The sequence below is a fragment of the Lithobates pipiens genome, unplaced genomic scaffold, assembly GCF_037356315.1.
Source record: "Lithobates pipiens isolate NorthernLeopardFrog02 unplaced genomic scaffold, aLitPip1_a1.2 Scaffold_30, whole genome shotgun sequence".
NCBI lineage: Eukaryota > Metazoa > Chordata > Amphibia > Anura > Ranidae > Lithobates > Lithobates pipiens.
In genome coordinates this window covers 28,844,067-28,863,229 of record NW_027507791.1, presented here as the reverse complement: position 1 = coordinate 28,863,229, position 19,163 = coordinate 28,844,067, and the positions used below count along the sequence as shown (strand labels likewise).

Genomic DNA, 19,163 nt, shown 5'->3' with positions numbered 1-19,163 from the left:
TCTTCTTCTAGTTTCTCTGAAGACGTTCCCTCGGAGTAGGTATCTTCCTCTTCTTCTAGTTTCTCTGAAGACACTCCCTCGGAGTAGGTATCTTCCTCTTCTTCTAGTTTCTCTGAAGACGTTCCCTCGGAGTAGGTATCTTCCTCTTCTTCTAGTTTCTCTGAAGACGTTCCCTCGGAGTAGGTATCTTCCTCTTCTTCTAGTTTCTCTGAAGACACTCCCTCGGAGTAGGTATCTTCCTCTTCTTCTAGTTTCTCTGAAGACGTTCCCTCGGAGTAGGTATCTTCCTCTTCTTCTAGTTTCTCTGAAGACGTTCCCTCGGAGTAGGTATCTTCCTCTTCTTCTAATTTCTCTGAAGGCGTTCCCTCGGAGTAGGTATCTACCTCTTCTTCTAGTTTCTCTGAAGACGTTCCCTCTGAGTAGGTATCTTCCTCTTCTTCTAGTTTCTCTGAAGGCGTTCCCTCGGAGTAGGTATCTACCTCTTCTTCTAGTTTCTCTGAAGACGTTCCCTCGGAGTAGGTATCTTCCTCTTCTTCTAGTTTCTCTGAAGACGTTCCCTCGGAGTAGGTATCTTCCTCTTCTTCTAGTTTCTCTGAAGACGTTCCCTCTGAGTAGGTATCTTCCTCTTCTTCTAGTTTCTCTGAAGACGTTCCCTCGGAGTAGGTATCTTCCTCTTCTTCTAGTTTCTCTGAAGACACTCCCTCGGAGTAGGTATCTTCCTCCTCTTCTAGTTTCTCTGAAGACGTTCCCTCGGAGTAGGTATCTTCCTCTTCTTCTAGTTTCTCTGAAGATGTTCCCTCTGAGTAGGTATCTTCCTCTTCTTCTAGTTTCTCTGAAGGCGTTCCCTCCGAGTAGGTATCTTCCTCTTCTTCTAGTTTCTCTGAAGGCGTTCCCTCGGAGTAGGTATCTTCCTCTTCTTCTAGTTTCTCTGAAGACGTTCCCTCTGGGTAGCCACCTTCCCGTTCTAGTTTCTCTCAGGACGTTTCCTCTGGGTTGCCCCCTTCCTGTTCTAGTTTCTCTGAAGAAATTCCCTTTGGGTAGCTACCTTACTGTTCTAGTTTCTCTGAAGGCATTCTGTCTGGGTAGCCACCTTCCTGTTCTAGTTTCTGTATAGACATTCCCTCTGGGTAGCCACCTTCCTGTTCTAGTTTCTGTATAGACATTCCCTCTGGGTAGCCACCTTCCTGTTCTAGTTTCTCTGAAGACGTTCCCTCAGAGTAGGTATCTACCTCTTCTTCTTCTAGTTTCTCTGAAGACGTTCCCTGTGAGTAGGTATCTTCCTCTTCTTCTAGTTTCTCTGAAGACGTTCCCTCGGAGTAGGTATCTTCCTCTTCTTCTAGTTTCTCTGAAGGCGTTCCCTCGGAGTAGGTATCTTCCTCTTCTAGTTTCTCTGAAGGCGTTCCCTCGGAGTAGGTATCTTCCTCTTCTTCTTCTAGTTTCTCTGAAGACGTTCCCTCGGAGTAGGTATCTTCCTCTTCTTCTAGTTTCTCTGAAGGCGTTCCCTCGGAGTAGGTATCTTCCTCTTCTTCTAGTTTCTCTGAAGGCGTTCCCTCGGAGTAGGTATCTTCCTCTTCTTCTAGTTTCTCTGAAGACACTCCCTCGGAGTAGGTATCTTCCTCTTCTTCTAGTTTCTCTGAAGACACTCCCTCGGAGTAGGTATCTTCCTCCTCTTCTAGTTTCTCTGAAGACGTTCCCTCGGAGTAGGTATCTTCCTCCTCTTCTAGTTTCTCTGAAGACGTTCCCTCGGAGTAGGTATCTTCCTCTTCTTCTAGTTTCTCTGAAGATGTTCCCTCTGAGTAGGTATCTTCCTCTTCTTCTAGTTTCTCTGAAGGCGTTCCCTCCGAGTAGGTATCTTCCTCTTCTTCTAGTTTCTCTGAAGGCGTTCCCTCCGAGTAGGTATCTTCCCCTTCTTCTAGTTTCTCTGAAGACGTTCCCTCGGAGTAGGTATCTTCCTCTTCTTCTAGTTTCTCTGAAGACGTTCCCTCGGAGTAGGTATCTTCCTCTTCTTCTAGTTTCTCTGAAGACATTCCCTCGGAGTAGGTATCTTCCTCTTCTTCTAGTTTCTCTGAAGGCGTTCCCTTGGAGTAGGTATCTACCTCTTCTTCTTCTAGTTTCTCTGAAGACACTCCCTCGGAGTAGGTATCTTCCTCTTCTTCTAATTTCTCTGAAGGCACACCCTCGGAGTAGGTATCTTCCTCTTCTAGTTTCTCTGAAGACGTTCCCTCGGAGTAGGTATCTTCCTCTTCTTCTAGTTTCTCTGAAGACGTTCCCTCTGGGTAGCCACCTTCCTGTTCTAGTTTCTCTCAGGACGTTTCCTCTGGGTTGCCCCCTTCCTGTTCTAGTTTCTCTGAAGAAATTCCCTTTGGGTAGCTACCTTACTGTTCTAGTTTCTCTGAAGGCATTCTGTCTGGGTAGCCACCTTCCTGTTCTAGTTTCTGTATAGACATTCCCTCTGGGTAGCCACCTTCCTGTTCTAGTTTCTGTATAGACATTCCCTCTGGGTAGCCACCTTCCTGTTCTAGTTTCTCTGAAGACGTTCCCTCAGAGTAGGTATCTACCTCTTCTTCTTCTAGTTTCTCTGAAGACGTTCCCTGTGAGTAGGTATCTTCCTCTTCTTCTAGTTTCTCTGAAGACGTTCCCTCGGAGTAGGTATCTTCCTCTTCTAGTTTCTCTGAAGGCGTTCCCTCGGAGTAAGTATCTTCCTCTTCTAGTTTCTCTGAAGACGTTCCCTCGGAGTAGGTATCTTCCTCTTCTTCTAGTTTCTCTGAAGGCGTTCCCTCGGAGTAGGTATCTTCCTCTTCTAGTTTCTCTGAAGGCGTTCCCTCGGAGTAGGTATCTTCCTCTTCTTCTTCTAGTTTCTCTGAAGACGTTCCCTCGGAGTAGGTATCTTCCTCTTCTTCTAGTTTCTCTGAAGGCGTTCCCTCGGAGTAGGTATCTTCCTCTTCTTCTAGTTTCTCTGAAGGCGTTCCCTCGGAGTAGGTATCTTCCTCTTCTTCTAGTTTCTCTGAAAGCGTTCCCTCGGAGTAGGTATCTTCCTCTTCTTCTAGTTTCTCTGAAGACGTTCCCTCGGAGTAGGTATCTTCCTCTTCTTCTAGTTTCTCTGAAGACGTTCCCTCGGAGTAGGTATCTTCCTCTTCTTCTAGTTTCTCTGAAGGCGTTCCCTCGGAGTAGGTATCTTCCTCTTCTTCTAGTTTCTCTGAAGACGTTCCCTCGGAGTAGGTATCTTCCTCTTCTTCTAGTTTCTCTGAAGACGTTCCCTCGGAGTAGGTATCTTCCTCTTCTTCTAGTTTCTCTGAAGGCGTTCCCTCGGAGTAGGTATCTTCCTCTTCTAGTTTCTCTGAAGGCGTTCCCTCGGAGTAGGTATCTTCCTCTTCTTCTAGTTTCTCTGAAGACGTTCCCTCAGAGTAGGTATCTACCTCTTCTTCTTCTAGTTTCTCTGAAGACGTTCCCTGTGAGTAGGTATCTTCCTCTTCTTCTAGTTTCTCTGAAGACGTTCCCTCGGAGTAGGTATCTTCCTCTTCTTCTAGTTTCTCTGAAGGCGTTCCCTCGGAGTAGGTATCTTCCTCTTCTAGTTTCTCTGAAGGCGTTCCCTCGGAGTAGGTATCTTCCTCTTCTTCTAGTTTCTCTGAAGACGTTCCCTCGGAGTAGGTATCTTCCTCTTCTTCTAGTTTCTCTGAAAGCGTTCCCTCGGAGTAGGTATCTTCCTCTTCTTCTAGTTTCTCTGAAGACGTTCCCTCGGAGTAGGTATCTTCCTCTTCTTCTAGTTTCTCTGAAGACGTTCCCTCGGAGTAGGTATCTTCCTCTTCTTCTAGTTTCTCTGAAGACGTTCCCTCGGAGTAGGTATCTTCCTCTTCTTCTAGTTTCTCTGAAGGCGTTCCCTCGGAGTAGGTATCTTCCTCTTCTAGTTTCTCTGAAGGCGTTCCCTCGGAGTAGGTATCTTCCTCTTCTTCTACTTTCTCTGAAGACGTTCCCTCGGAGTAGGTATCTTCCTCTTCTTCTAGTTTCTCTGAAGGCGTTCCCTCGGAGTAGGTATCTTCCTCTTCTTCTAGTTTCTCTGAAAGCGTTCCCTCGGAGTAGGTATCTTCCTCTTCTTCTAGTTTCTCTGAAGACGTTCCCTCGGAGTAGGTATCTTCCTCTTCTTCTAGTTTCTCTGAAGGCGTTCCCTCGGAGTAGGTATCTTCCTCTTCTTCTAGTTTCTCTGAAAGCGTTCCCTCGGAGTAGGTATCTTCCTCTTCTTCTAGTTTCTCTGAAGACGTTCCCTCGGAGTAGGTATCTTCCTCTTCTTCTAGTTTCTCTGAAGACGTTCCCTCGGAGTAGGTATCTTCCTCTTCTTCTAGTTTCTCTGAAGACGTTCCCTCGGAGTAGGTATCTTCCTCTTCTTCTAGTTTCTCTGAAGGCGTTCCCTCGGAGTAGGTATCTTCCTCTTCTTCTAGTTTCTCTGAAGGCGTTCCCTCGGAGTAGGTATCTTCCTCTTCTTCTAGTTTCTCTGAAGACGTTCCCTCGGAGTAGGTATCTTCCTCTTCTTCTAGTTTCTCTGAAGGCGTTCCCTCGGAGTAGGTATCTTCCTCTTCTTCTAGTTTCTCTGAAGACGTTCCCTCGGAGTAGGTATCTTCCTCTTCTTCTAGTTTCTCTGAAGGCGTTCCCTCGGAGTAGGTATCTTCCTCTTCTTCTAGTTTCTCTGAAGGCGTTCCCTCGGAGTAGGTATCTTCCTCTTCTTCTAGTTTCTCTGAAGGCGTTCCCTCGGAGTAGGTATCTTCCTCTTCTTCTAGTTTCTCTGAAGGCGTTCCCTCGGAGTAGGTATCTTCCTCTTCTTCTAATTTCTCTGAAGGCGTTCCCTCGGAGTAGGTATCTTCCTCTTCTTCTAGTTTCTCTGAAGGCGTTCCCTCGGAGTAGGTATCTACCTCTTCTTCTAGTTTCTCTGAAGGCGTTCCCTCGGAGTAGGTATCTTCCTCTTCTTCTAGTTTCTCTGAAGGCGTTCCCTCGGAGTAGGTATCTTCCTCTTCTTCTAGTTTCTCTGAAGGCGTTCCCTCGGAGTAGGTATCTTCCTCTTCTTCTAGTTTCTCTGAAGACACACCCTCTGGGTAGCCACCTTCCCTACATGTCTAATTTAGGAGGTTAGGTTATGGAAGCGTTTATAGTGGAAGATCTTTCGCTAACCCAACCTTCAACATCCTCCCTACATTATCTTCTCTGTATCCCTAAAATCCACCTTCTCCGTTCTTTCCCAGTGATGGAGGATCTGGAGGTAGAGAGGGACACTACAAGAATGGACATCAGCCCCTCGCTAAGATCGGCCACTAGGAGGACCTGCGGGACGCCCCTCATGCTCCAACCCTCGGAAAATGGGAGCTTGTCCAACGTCAGTTTCCTGACAGACGGGACCGGCAGTGAGACAGTGACATCAGAGGAGTCTGAGCTCATCATGACTGAAAGCTCCTCAGAAGCCCTGGCCAGTCGGAGCCGCAGTGAGGACGAGGGATCCACCCACTCCAGGGACCCTTCCAGGAGGCGGAATCTGGCTGGGAAGATCCAGCAGTTGCTCACCCCCTCCAGAAAGCCTTCCAGGTCCTCCATCTTTAGGCGAAGCGGACAGTTGGGAGAGGCCCCATCGCCGTTGGCTGATCATCGGCTTAGCCGGAGGAGCCAGAGGGAGAGTACCAGAAGACCCGAGTCCATCGCTTCTGAGGTGAGGGGACTCTGTGTGATGTGTGGGCTCAAGACTGGGAACTCTTCTTCCTGTCCAAAGAATGGAGGAAGTTCTCTGGTGGGATCACAGGATTGAGAACATGCATGTCAGTGGGAGGAATAGTGCCCCATCATTGGTGTCAGTGGGAGGAATAGTGTCCCATCATTGGTGTCAGTGGGAGGAATAGTGTCCCATCATTGGTGTCAGTGGGAGGAATAGTGTCCCATCATTGGTGTCAGTGGGAGGAATAGTGCCCCATCATTGGTGTCAGTGGGAGGAATAGTGTCCCATCATTGGTGTCAGTGGGAGGAATAGTGCCCCATCATTGGTGTCAGTGGGAGGAATAGTGCCCCATCATTGGTGTCAGTGGGAGGAATAGTGCCCCATCATTGGTGTCAGTGGAAGGAATAGTGCCCCATCATTGGTGTCAGTGGAAGGAATAGTGCCCCATCATTGGTGTCAGTGGGAGGAATAGTGCCCCATCATTGGTGTCAGTGGGAGGAATAGTGCCCCATCATTGGTGTCAGTGGGAGGAATAGTGCCCCATCATTGTCAGTGGGAGGAATAGTGCCCCATCATTGGGGTCAGTGGGAGGAATAGTGCCCCATCATTGGGGTCAGTGGGAGGAATAGTGCCCCATCATTGGTGTCAGTGGGAGGAATAGTGCCCCATCATTGGTGTCAGTGGGAGGAATAGTGTCCCATCATTGGTGTCAGTGGGAGGAATAGTGCCCCATCATTGGTGTCAGTGGGAGGAATAGTGTCCCATCATTGGTGTCAGTGGGAGGAATAGTGCCCCATCATTGGTGTCAGTGGGAGGAATAGTGCCCCATCATTGGTGTCAGTGGGAGGAATAGTGCCCCATCATTGGTGTCAGTGGAAGGAATAGTGCCCCATCATTGGTGTCAGTGGAAGGAATAGTGCCCCATCATTGGTGTCAGTGGGAGGAATAGTGCCCCATCATTGGTGTCAGTGGGAGGAATAGTGCCCCATCATTGGTGTCAGTGGGAGGAATAGTGCCCCATCATTGGTGTCAGTGGGAGGAATAGTGCCCCATCATTGTCAGTGGGAGGAATAGTGCCCCATCATTGGGGTCAGTGGGAGGAATAGTGCCCCATCATTGGTGTCAGTGGGAGGAATAGTGCCCCATCATTGGTGTCAGTGGAAGGAATAGTGCCCCATCATTGGTGTCAGTGGAAGGAATAGTGCCCCATCATTGGTGTCAGTGGAAGGTATAGTGCCCCATCATTGGTGTCAGTGGGAGGAATAGTGCCCCATCATTGGTGTCAGTGGGAGGAATAGTGCCCCATCATTGGTGTCAGTGGGAGGAATAGTGCCCCATCATTGGTGTCAGTGGGAGGAATAGTGCCCCATCATTGGTGTCAGTGGGAGAAATAGTGCCCCATCATTGGTGTCAGTGGGAGAAATAGTGCCCCATCATTGGTGTCAGTGGGAGGAATAGTGCCCCATCATTGGTGTCAGTGGGAGGAATAGTGTCCCATCATTGGTGTCAGTGGGAGGAATAGTGCCCCATCATTGGTGTCAGTGGGAGGAATAGTGCCCCATCATTGGTGTCAGTGGGAGGAATAGTGCCCCATCATTGGTGTCAGTGGGGGGAATAGTGCCCCATCATTGGTGTCAGTGGGGGGAATAGTGCCCCATCATTGGTGTCAGTGGGAGGAATAGTGCCCCATCATTGGTGTCAGTGGGGGGAATAGTGCCCCATCATTGGTGTCAGTGGGAGGAATAGTGCCCCATCATTGGTGTCAGTGGGAGGAATAGTGCCCCATCATTGGTGTCAGTGCGGGGAATAGTGCCCCATCATTGGTGTCAGTGGGGGGAATAGTGCCCCATCATTGGTGTCAGTGGGAGGAATAGTGCCCCATCATTGGTGTCAGTGGGAGGAATAGTGCCCCATCATTGGTGTCAGTGGGAGGAATAGTGCCCCATCATTGGTGTCAGTGGGAGGAATAGTGCCCCATCATTGGTATCAGTGGGAGGAATAGTGCCCTATCATTGGTGTCAGTGGGAGGAGTAGTGCCCCATCATTGGTGTCAGTGGGAGGAATAGTGCCCCATCATCGGTGTCAGTGGGAGGAATAGTTCCCCATCATCGGTGTCAGTGGGAGGAATAGTGCCCCATCATCGGTGTCAGTGGGAGGAATAGTGCCCCATCATCGGTGTCAGTAGGAGGAATAGTGCCCCATCATCGGTGTCAGTGGGAGGAATAGTGCCCCATCATTGGTGTCAGTGGGGGGAATAGTGCCCCATCATTGGTGTCAGTGGGGGGAATAGTGCCCCATCATTGGTGTCAGTGGGAGGAATAGTGCCCCATCATTGGTGTCAGTGGGGGGAATAGTGCCCCATCATTGGTGTCAGTGGGAGGAATAGTGCCCCATCATTGGTGTCAGTGGGAGGAATAGTGCCCCATCATTGGTGTCAGTGGGGGGAATAGTGCCCCATCATTGGTGTCAGTGGGGGGAATAGTGCCCCATCATTGGTGTCAGTGGGAGGAATAGTGCCCCATCATTGGTGTCAGTGGGAGGAATAGTGCCCCATCATTGGTATCAGTGGGAGGAATAGTGCCCCATCATTGGTGTCAGTGGGAGGAATAGTGCCCCATCATTGGTGTCAGTGGGAGGAATAGTGCCCCATCATTGGTATCAGTGGGAGGAATAGTGCCCCATCATTGGTGTCAGTGGGAGGAATAGTGCCCCATCATCGGTGTCAGTAGGAGGAATAGTGCCCCATCATCGGTGTCAGTGGGAGGAATAGTGCCCCATCATTGGTGTCAGTGGAAGTAATAGTGCCCCATCATTGGTGTCAGTGGGAGGAATAGTGCCCCATCATTGGTGTCAGTGGGAGGAATAGTGCCCCATCATTGGTGTCAGTGGGGGGAATAGTGCCCCATCATTGGTGTCAGTGGGAGGAGTAGTGCCCCATCATTGGTGTCAGTGGGAGGAGTAGTGCCCCATCATTGGTGTCAGTGGGAGGAATAGTGCCCCATCATTGGTGTCAGTGGGGGGAATAGTGCCCCATCATTGGTGTCAGTGGGGGGAATAGTGCCCCATCATTGGTGTCAGTGGGGGGAATAGTGCCCCATCATTGGTGTCAGTGGGAGGAATAGTGCCCCATCATTGGTGTCAGTGGGGGGAATAGTGCCCCATCATTGGTGTCAGTGGGAGGAATAGTGCCCCATCATTGGTGTCAGTGGGAGGAATAGTGCCCCATCATTGGTGTCAGTGGGGGGAATAGTGCCCCATCATTGGTGTCAGTGGGGGAATAGTGCCCCATCATTGGTGTCAGTGGGAGGAATAGTGCCCCATCATTGGTGTCAGTGGGAGGAATAGTGCCCCATCATTGGTATCAGTGGGAGGAATAGTGCCCCATCATCGGTGTCAGTAGGAGGAATAGTGCCCCATCATTGGTGTCAGTGGGAGGAATAGTGCCCCATCATCGGTGTCAGTAGGAGGAATAGTGCCCCATCATTGGTGTCAGTGGGAGGAATAGTGCCCCATCATTGGTGTCAGTGGAAGTAATAGTGCCCCATCATTGGTGTCAGTGGGAGGAATAGTGCCCCATCATTGGTGTCAGTGGGAGGAATAGTGCCCCATCATTGGTGTCAGTGGGAGGAGTAGTGCCCCATCATTGGTGTCAGTGGGAGGAGTCAGTGTCTTTGTGATGTAAAACGTTCTCCTCCTCCTCTGTAGAGTTCGGTGTCTCTGGGGAGTGAGGTGGACCTCTCAGATTTTACCATCCACAGGTCTACAGACCGGTTGCTGGACGCAGGTCAGGAATCTCCCGCTGTGGAGGTAAGTTCTGTGACGGGGGGCTCTGTGTAAGGAAGTGTCCCCGGCGGGTATTTTCCCGACTCCAGATAAAGGGGGGTTCCGTTCATCTTCCAGGTCTTGCTGTCCAGCTGCTCCGTCTGTCCGGCCTGCCACTCTCTTGTCTACGATGAAGACATCATGGCCGCCTGGACGTCCGATGACTCCAACCTGAAGACCGTGTGTGCCTTCTGCGGGCAGCACTTCGTCCCCTTCCTCAACGTGAAGATCACCGACCTGCACAAGCAGCGGAGGTAAGTGTAAGGGGGGGGGGGACAGCTGCAGGGCCACCATTGGAAATCATGGTGGGGGGAGGGGCTCCCATACAACCTCCCATAAGCACCTGGCTCTGGTTCTTCACACACCAATGGTAGAACTTGTAGTAAAGTCAAGCCGGCTACTCGCTGCCATCCATAAAATGCCAAGTCTGTATTGGCTTCATAATGAAACACAACTGTCACAAACTAACGCGTTTCGGCCTAGACGAAACACGTTGGTGGGTGTGACACTTGTGTTTCATTATGTAGCCAATACAGACTTGGCATTTTATGGATGGCAGCCAGTAGCTGGCTTGATTTTACTACAAAAGCTTGCAGATACCTGAAGAGTTTATGCCTCCTCCTGTAATTCCTGTGAACTTCCCTCCCATAATGCACCAGTGATTGTGCTGTCCAATAGGACGTCTCGCAGCTTGTGTACCTTCATTCCCCCCCCTCCTCCACTGCCAATCGATGGTGGATAATGGATGAGATGTGGTTGGAGGAAGTCAGTTTCTGCTGGGTCTGGGTTCCCCTGCTGACCCAATAGGGGCCCGGTCCGTACCCCACCCAAGCATGAGGGGCCCGTACCCCTCCCTCCCCCCACCCCACCCCACCATGAGGGGCCCGTACCCCACCATGAGGGGCCCATACCCCTCCCTCCCCCACCCCACCATGAGGGGATCGTACCCCTCCCCCCCACCCCACCATGAGGGGCCCATACCCCACCCCACCATGAGGGGCCCATACCCCTCCCTCCCCCCACCCCACCATGAGGGGATCGTACCCCTCCCCCCCCACCCCACCATGAGGGGCCCATACCCCACCCCACCATGAGGGGCCCGTACCCCTTCCTCCCCCCACCCCATCATGAGGGGCCCGTACCCCTCCCTGCCCATACCCCACCCCACCATGAGGGGCCCGTACCCCTCCCTCCCTCCCCCACCATGAGGGGCCCATTCCCCTTCTTCCCCCCACACCATCATGAGGGGACCGTACCCCACCCTACCATGAGGGGGCCCATAACCCTCCCTGCCCATACCCCACCCCACCATGAGGGGCCCGTACCCCTCCCTCCCTCCCCCACCCCACCATGAGGGGCCGTACCCCACCATGAGGGGCCCATACCCCTCCCTCCCCCCACCCCACCACGAGGGGCTTGTACCCCTCCCCCCCACCCCACCATGAGGGGCCCAAAGCCCACCCCACCATGTGGGGCCCATACCCCTCCATCCCCACCCCATCATGAGGTGCCCATACCCCACCCCACCATGAGGGGCCCGTACCCCTTCCCCCCCCCACCCCATCATGAGGGGACCGTACCCCACCCTACCATGAGGGGCCCGTACCCCTTCCTTCCCCCCAACTCATCATGAGGAGCCCATACCCCACCCCAACATGAGGGGCCCGGACCCCTCCCTCCCCCCCACCCCACCATGAGGGGCCCATACCCCACCCTACCATGAGCTGCCCAGTACAGCTGTTCAGAGATGTGGACAATTCCCGGGAGAGATTCCCCAAGATGGAAGGGAGAAGGACTCTTCCCAATGTATTAAAGCTTCTTGTGTCTCCTCTATTTCCCGCAGTACGTCTGATGGTTCCTCCGAGGTCTCCACCGATGGCGTTTCAGCGAGCCGCGGACCGGTTCTAAGCGACCGGTACCAGTGTCTGGTCCTAGACGAGGCGGAGGCCAGCAGTCATTGTAACGGGTTCCCCAGTGTCCAGGTAACATTCAATGACTGAGAGGCGGGAGGAGGGCCGCATAGTGCCCGGGCACAGTGCGGTGGTCTGTCTGGTTATACTGCCACCTACAGGAGGACAGGGAGTACGCTGCCTGCTGATAGTGGAGGATAAGCAGAAACACTGGGGGAGGGGAGACTGAGGAAATGACTCCTCCACCTTCTACAAAGTTACAATGCACAGTCTGATCACTGGGGGAGGGGGGGACCGAGGAAATGGGTTCTCCTGCCTGCAGCAGACTGATGACATCATTGTAGCCTAGACACAGTCACTGACTCTGACCCATAGATGGTGTTGTTAAGAAAAGGTGAAGCTGATGCAGCAAAAATGAAATGAGGCTTTTCCCAGCAGAGCTGAAGACTTCCATCCTCTTAGGACACTAGCAATAATCTGAGGCATGCTGGGAGTAGGAGGGGTTATCCTGAAGCTGTATCCAATCCTCTCCTGTAGGTGGCAGTATAACCCGGTGAAGGACCTCCTGTGCTCCTCCTTTGTTGGTGTAGATTGGTCAGGAATTCATTCATGTGAAGCTGATGACAGGTCCCCTTTAAGGGGAGGGTACGTGTTGTGATCACATGACCGGCTTGTGTCGCCCCTCCCCCCTCAGCAGCGGTCCAGTACGGCGGACTCGGAGATGGTGACGGTGGCGTATCTCTGCCCTCTGGTGCTACGGAAGGAAGTGGAGAGCCTGCTGGAGAACGAAGGGAGCGACTTCCTGTGCCAGGCGGAGCTGGTGAACAGCCACCCAATCATCTACTGGAACCTGGTGTGGTACTTCCAGCGCCTGGCGCTGCCCAGCAACCTCCCGTACCTCATCCTGGAGTCCAAACACGTCCAGCACCCCACACAGGTGGGTACGAAAGTCCAAAGCTTTGCACCCCCCCCCCCCTACATTATGGATCCCGCTGGTTCCTGCCTGTTACTGGGGACCGTGAGACCAAACTTTGTCATTGGCTGTCCCAGTGGTCACATGTTCTGGAGTCGGTTCCCGACCATTACTAGAGACCAGGACACGGATCACATGACTGCTGTCACATGTTGGCGAGCCAGTTCCTGACCATTGCTAAAGACCAGGAGACGAATCATGTGACCGTGGTCACATGTTCATTAGTTAGTTCCTGACTATTACTAGAGACCAGGAGAGGGATCACGTGACCGCTGTCATTGGCTGTCACAGTGGTCACATGTTCAGGAGTCGGTTCCGTAGGCTCCTGGTCATATGACAGCCCGGGTCACAGTACTGGGAGCGTTCACAGAAACCTCGGCCACCCCCGATGCACGTGTGAAGTTAATGTCATGACGTCACTCAGATCCTCCTAGATCATAGAGGCGATCAGAGATGATGGGGTCTCTGATCACCTCTATGGCCGGTAAATATGATACGCCCCCCCCCCCCCCCCCTTGTATAAAGACCCCATTAAAGAATTACGTGACGTACGCCAGTTATAGGCGTAATATGCTGACGGGTGATCTTTTCCTCCCTGCAGGTCCCAGAGAACCCCCATGTCAGCGTGCGCCTGTTATGGGACGTCCTGGTGCAGGACCCGGACCGCTGGCCCCCGATGTACGTCCTCTGGAAGCTGCACAGTGAGTATGAGGGATGGACGGGAGGATGGGCAATCATGGAGGTTCCCTGGCTCCGCCCCTTTCATTCATTCGATTTCAGTTTTTACGTTCCTGGAGGTTCTCTGGCCCCTCCCCTTTCGCTCGTTGGATTTCGGTTATTTCAGTCATTGAGGTTCCCTGGCCCCTCCCCTTTCGCTCGTTGGATTTCGGTTATTTCAGTCATTGAGGTTCCCTGGCCCCTCCCCTTTCGCTCGTTGGATTTTGGTTATTTCAGTCATTGAGGCTCCCTGGCCCCTCCCCTTTTATTATTTGGATTTTGGTTCCTGCACTCATGTAGGTTTCCTGGCCCCGCCCCTTTTATTCTTTGTATTTTGGTTCTTGCATTCATAAAGGGTTCCCTGGCCCCGCCCCTTTCATTCATTGGATTTCGGTTCTTGCAATCATAAAGGGTTCCCTGGCCCCGCCCCTTTTTATTCTTTGGATTTTAGTTCTTGCAACCAATTAGGCTCCATTGCCCCGCCCCTTTTTGTTATTTAGATTTTGGTTATTTCAGTCATGGAGGTTTCCTGGCCCCACCCCTTTTATTCTTTGGATTTTGGTTCTTGCAATCATGAAGGGTTCACTGGCCCCGCCCCTTTTCTTCCGATTTTGGTTCTTGCAATCATGGATGTTCCCCGGCCCCGCCCCTTTTAATTTCTTGGATTTCCGTTTTTGCAATCGTGGAGATTCCCTGGCTCCGCCCCTTTTTACTCCTTTTTTTTTTTTTATATTTCGTTTTTTGCAATCATGGAGGTTCCCTGGCCCCGCCCTTCAAACTAGCAAGACATTTGCCAAACCCCCTCCCACTGCAAAGGCTCTGTGAGGTCTTTAGGAAGATATGTGCAGCATCCGGCAAGCCCCTCCCACAGGCCATGACCCTTGTCCAGGCACTTCCTGTTAGAGGGTGACAACGCTCTGACCCTGCCTCCCATTTGTCCCCAAGTGTTGTCACCCTGTCACACGGGGGGGGGGGGGGGGTTCTGATGGTGACTACACATGGCTGTTTCAGATTCAGATTACACAGACCGTTGTCACCATCAAGGGAACCGCTCTGAAAAGTGCCATCACTGGAGTTCCTGGAGGCAGGAAGTGACTGTAAAAGAGGCTGCAGGAGATCAGCAGAGAGATGACAAAGGTAATTGACGTTGTTACTTCTTCAGTCATGAGAATGTTCCTCCTCCTCCTCTTCCAGGGAATCTCCCCACCCACATCCACGGCTGGCGCTCCCACTCCCACCCCTTCACCCTGGAGTTCCTGGAGAAGGTCCTCAACTTCATTGGTCTCTTCGAGGTCCATAAAGCCATCTCCATGATCCTCTCTGTCCTACAGGAGCAGAACTCTCCCCCGCAGGTCCTGCAGAGGTACGCCCGGGTCATTAACACTCTCTGAGCACAGGGTTCAGGGACATGATCAGAGACTGCAGACATAGTACAGGAGATGATCAGAGACTGCAGACATAGTACAGGAGATGATCAGAGACTGCAGACATAGTACAGGAGATGATCAGAGACTGCAGACATAATACAGGAGATGGTCAGAGACTGCAGACATAATACAGGAGATGGTCAGAGACTGCAGACATAGTACAGGAGATGATCAGAGACTGCAGACATAATACAGGAGATGGTCAGAGACTGCAGACATAGTACAGGAGATGGTCAGAGACTGCAGACATAATACAGGAGATGGTCAGAGACTGCAGACATAATACAGGAGATGGTCAGAGACTGCAGACATAGTACAGGAGATGGTCAGAGACTGCAGACATAGTACAGGAGATGATCAGAGACTGCAGACATAGTACAGGAGATGATCAGAGACTGCAGACATAGTACAGGAGATGATCAGAGACTGCAGACATAGTACAGGAGATGATCAGAGACTGCAGACATAATACAGGAGATGGTCAGAGACTGCAGACATAGTACAGGAGATGATCAGAGACTGCAGACATAGTACAGGAGATGATCAGAGACTGCAGACATAGTACAGGAGATGATCAGAGACTGCAGACATAGTACAGGAGATGGCCAGAGACTGCAGACATGGTACAGGAGATGGTCAGAGACTGCAGACACAGTACAGGAGATGATCAGAGACTGCAGACATAGTACAGGAGATGGTCAGAGACTGCAGACATAATACAGGAGATGATCAGAGACTGCAGACATGATACAGGAGATGATCAGAGACTGCAGACACAGTACAGGAGATGAACAGAGACTGCAGACATAGTACAGGAGATGATCAGAGACTGCAGACATAGTACAGGAGATGGTCAGAGACTGCAGACACAGTACAGGAGATGAACAGAGACTGCAGACATAATACAGGAGATGGTCAGAAACTGCAGACACAGTACAGGAGATGATCAGAGACTGCAGACATAGTACAGGAGATGATCAGAGACTGCAGACATAGTACAGGAGATGATCAGAGACTGCAGACACAGTACAGGAGATGAACAGAGACTGCAGACACGGTACAGGAGATGATCAGAGACTGCAGACATAGTACAGGAGATGGCCAGAGACTGCAGACACGGTACAGGAGATGGTCAGAGACTGCAGACACAGTACAGGAGATGATCAGAGACTGCAGACATAGTACAGGAGATGATCAGAGACTGCAGACATAGTACAGGAGATGGTCAGAGACTGCAGACATAGTACAGGAGATGATCAGAGACTGCAGACATGATACAGGAGATGATCAGAGACTGCAGACACAGTACAGGAGATGAACAGAGACTGCAGACACGGTACAGGAGATGATCAGAGACTGCAGACACAGTACAGGAGATGATCAGAGACTGCAGACACAGTACAGGAGATGATCAGAGACTGCAGACATGGTACAGGAGATGATCAGAGACTGCAGACATGGTACAGGAGATGATCAGAGACTGCAGACATAGTACAGGAGATGGTCAGAGACTGCAGACATAATACAGGAGATGATCAGAGACTGCAGACATGATACAGGAGATGATCAGAGACTGCAGACATGATACAGGAGATGATCAGAGACTGCAGACACAGTACAGGAGATGATCAGAGACTGCAGACACAGTACAGGAGATGATCAGAGACTGCAGACATGGTACAGGAGATGATCAGAGACTGCAGACATAGTACATGAGATAATCAGAGACTGCAGACATGGTACAGGAGATAATCAGAGACTGCAGACATAGTACAGGAGATGATCAGAGACTGCAGACATGGTACAGGAGATGATCAGAGACTGCAGACATAGTACAGGAGATGATCAGAGACTGCAGACATAGTACAGGAGATGATCAGAGACTGCAGACATAGTACAGGAGACGATCAGAGACTGCAGACATCAGATAATATGTAACTGATATAATTGATACATTGTTTCCTCTAATCTTCCCCTCCCCCATCTCTTCCTATAGGGGGATCTACAGAGAGATGTTACTTCTCACACTGGCTGCTCTGGGGAGGGAACACATGGATATAGGTGAGTGACCCCCCCCACCACTTCCTGTGTCACCCCCATACATCCTGCAGTTCAACTGCAGGTCAACAATGCTGATTAATCAGCAGTGGAAAATGAAGGGTTTGGGCTTTTTTTTTTTTTTTTTTGTAGACGGGAATAAAAAAACACGGGGCCCCGGGTATTTGATGGCGTTAGTTTAAAAAGGTTTTTTTTTTTTTTAATGGGAATTTAAAATGTTATTTTTGTCCCCCAAACAGCCGCGTTCGACAGTAAGTACAAGACGGCGTGCAAGAAGCTCGGAAACTCATTGGGGAAAGAGGAACTGCGCAAGAGGCGGGCCCTGCTCCCCGGGGCCAAAGCCCTGGACTGCCGCAAGACGTTTGGTGCAACACTGGAATGCTAGGCCCCCCACCCGCCTCCATCGCTCGCTTGTTTTGAAAGTGCAATATATGGAAGAAAAGGGGGGGGAGGGGTCTCCGTTCTCATCATAGACTGGATGAGGCAAACAAATTGGAGACCCCGCCCCCTGATGCAAAAGGGAGGGGCAGAGTGCAGACAGAAAGAAAAGACGCGGCGTGAGGACAAGCTCCACTAACATCCCACACCGCTCCCCTCTCATCCCCCGCTGTCCGCCCACTCACAGGCTGAAGACACGCCCCCTAGGAACTGAAGAAGCCACTATGAATCACGAAAAACCAGGGCATCTCGCCAAATCCGCATCAGTCAGATACGCAGCGCCAGGAATGGGGGGGGGGGGGGGGGCGTCCAACCAGAATTCTCTCTCCAGTCCTTCCAACGTTTTTTTTTTTTTTTTTTTTTTTTTTTAATGCTGCATCGAAACTGTAAGGGAGGCGGGTCTTAAGGGTTCATGTTACTTCACCTGAGAATCCTAAAGCGCTCCGCGGGGGGGGGCGGGGGGGACAAGTGGCCAGTGGAATTTTCCCTTTTGTTTAGTATTAAGAGGTCAAGACGAACGATCGGATTTGCAGTGCATGTAACATTTTTAATGCTGCATTGAAACTGGTAAGGGGGCGGAGCTTTAGGGTTCACTTTACTTTTGCCGAGAAAAACTGTGTCCCGCGGGGGCGGGACAAGATGCCAAAGGAAAAATATTTTTTTTTTTAGTATTAAGAGGCCAAGATGAGCGATTGGGATCGCAACGCTTGTAACATTTTTAATGCTGTGATGAAACTGTGAGGGCGGCGCTTTAGGGTTCACTTTACTTCTGCCGAGAACCCCAAAGCGTTCCGTGGGGGCGGGGCAAGATGCCAAAGGAATTTTTTCTTTTTTTTCTTTCAGTATTAAGAGGCCAGAGTGAGCAATCATAATAACAGTGTGCCGATTAAAGGGGTGTTTTTGTCCAATGGGGTTTGAAATACGGGGGGGGGGGGGGGGCTGCTCGGTCTTCCCGAAAATACTGCTTGCCTGGCTGTGTGTGGGTGTGGCCTAGCACTTCATAACCTGGAAAAAACATGCAGCAAGCAAAAACAAAAAAAATCAGGAGACACTCTGCATCTTTTCTATATTTGTTCTGGGTCCTTGACCCGAAGCTGAAGTGCGTGCAGGGCAGCCAGGCAGCTGGCATTTTCAGCGAGACGGAGATTAGCAGCCTACATTATTATGCAATAACAAACTTCCTAAAAGGTTACAATTTCCCTTTTTAAGGTTCAGATTTACATGCTATCACTTATGCTAAAACAACCCTATTTTCTTTGATGTTTCTCCTCATGGGTGGGGCCTGACATGTCATTTATTATGAGATCCACCCCCGGGGAACATTGACAGCTGCTAAGCTGTAAAAACACAGTTTCCATTGTGGCTGCTAGTTAGTGCTCTCTGACCTCCCAACCACCAGTAGTTCACCGCTTGGTTTTCATGCCTTTACTTATGCTAAAAGAGCCCCCACCTACAGTTAATCATTTTCCTCATGGGTGGGGCTTGACATGTCATGGATAATGAGATCCCTGGGGAACGAAGCTGTCAAGATGCAGCTAGCTACGTTTTTTTTACCCCCCCCCCCCCGCCCCCCTTCCACCGGTAGTTCCCTTCTGGTAACAGCTTGGTTTTATTACCTTTCCCATCTCCATTTAATGATACTCCTCATGGGTGGGGCTTGACATGTCATGAGTTATGAGAGCCACCTCTTGGGAAACATTGACAGCTGCTAAGCAGTAAAATCACAGTTTCTGTTGCTGCAGTTTGCACTGGTAGTTCACCGCTTTGTTTTCATGCCTTTTGCTCATGATAAGAGCCCTACCTACATTTAGTTAATCTCTTCATGGGTGGGGCCTGACATGTCCTGGATATTGAGATCCACCCCTGAGGAACATTGACAGCGGCTAAGCTGTAAATATGCAGCTAGCTGCGGGTCTCTGATCTTCCACCCACCGCCAGTTCAGCTCTGGCAGCAGCTTGGTTTTAATTCCTTTTTGTTTTGCTAAATGAGTCCCACCTCCGTTTAATGATACACCTCATGGGTGGGGTTTGCAATGTCATTGTGAGATCCACCTCTTGGGAAACATTGACAGCTCCTAAGCAGTAAAGTTGTAGCTCCTGTTGTGTCTTCTAGTTATTGATTTTTGACC

At 50.9% G+C, this 19,163-nt stretch overlaps 1 protein-coding gene across 5 annotated transcripts in view; it reads left to right on the top strand.

Moving 5' to 3' along the window:
• The window catches only part of DENND4B (DENN domain containing 4B), a 65,832-nt gene extending 48,340 nt beyond the window's left edge, over positions 1 to 17,492 (top strand). For 4 of the 5 annotated variants that reach the window (XM_077463829.1, XM_077463828.1, XM_077463831.1 and 1 more), the window contains exons 21-29: positions 5,229 to 5,686; positions 9,395 to 9,496; positions 9,590 to 9,765; positions 11,355 to 11,493; positions 12,116 to 12,358; positions 12,996 to 13,095; positions 14,306 to 14,474; positions 16,535 to 16,599; positions 16,836 to 17,492. In XM_077463829.1, the coding sequence (XP_077319955.1) occupies positions 5,229 to 5,686; positions 9,395 to 9,496; positions 9,590 to 9,765; positions 11,355 to 11,493; positions 12,116 to 12,358; positions 12,996 to 13,095; positions 14,306 to 14,474; positions 16,535 to 16,599; positions 16,836 to 16,981 (1,598 nt within the window). In that variant the 3' untranslated portion in view covers positions 16,982 to 17,492. The remainder of the gene's footprint in view (positions 1 to 5,228; positions 5,687 to 9,394; positions 9,497 to 9,589; positions 9,766 to 11,354; positions 11,494 to 12,115; positions 12,359 to 12,995; positions 13,096 to 14,305; positions 14,475 to 16,534; positions 16,600 to 16,835) is intronic. The other variant, XM_077463832.1, reaches the window with a different exon arrangement.
• Positions 17,493 to 19,163: the final 1,671 nt, after the last annotated feature.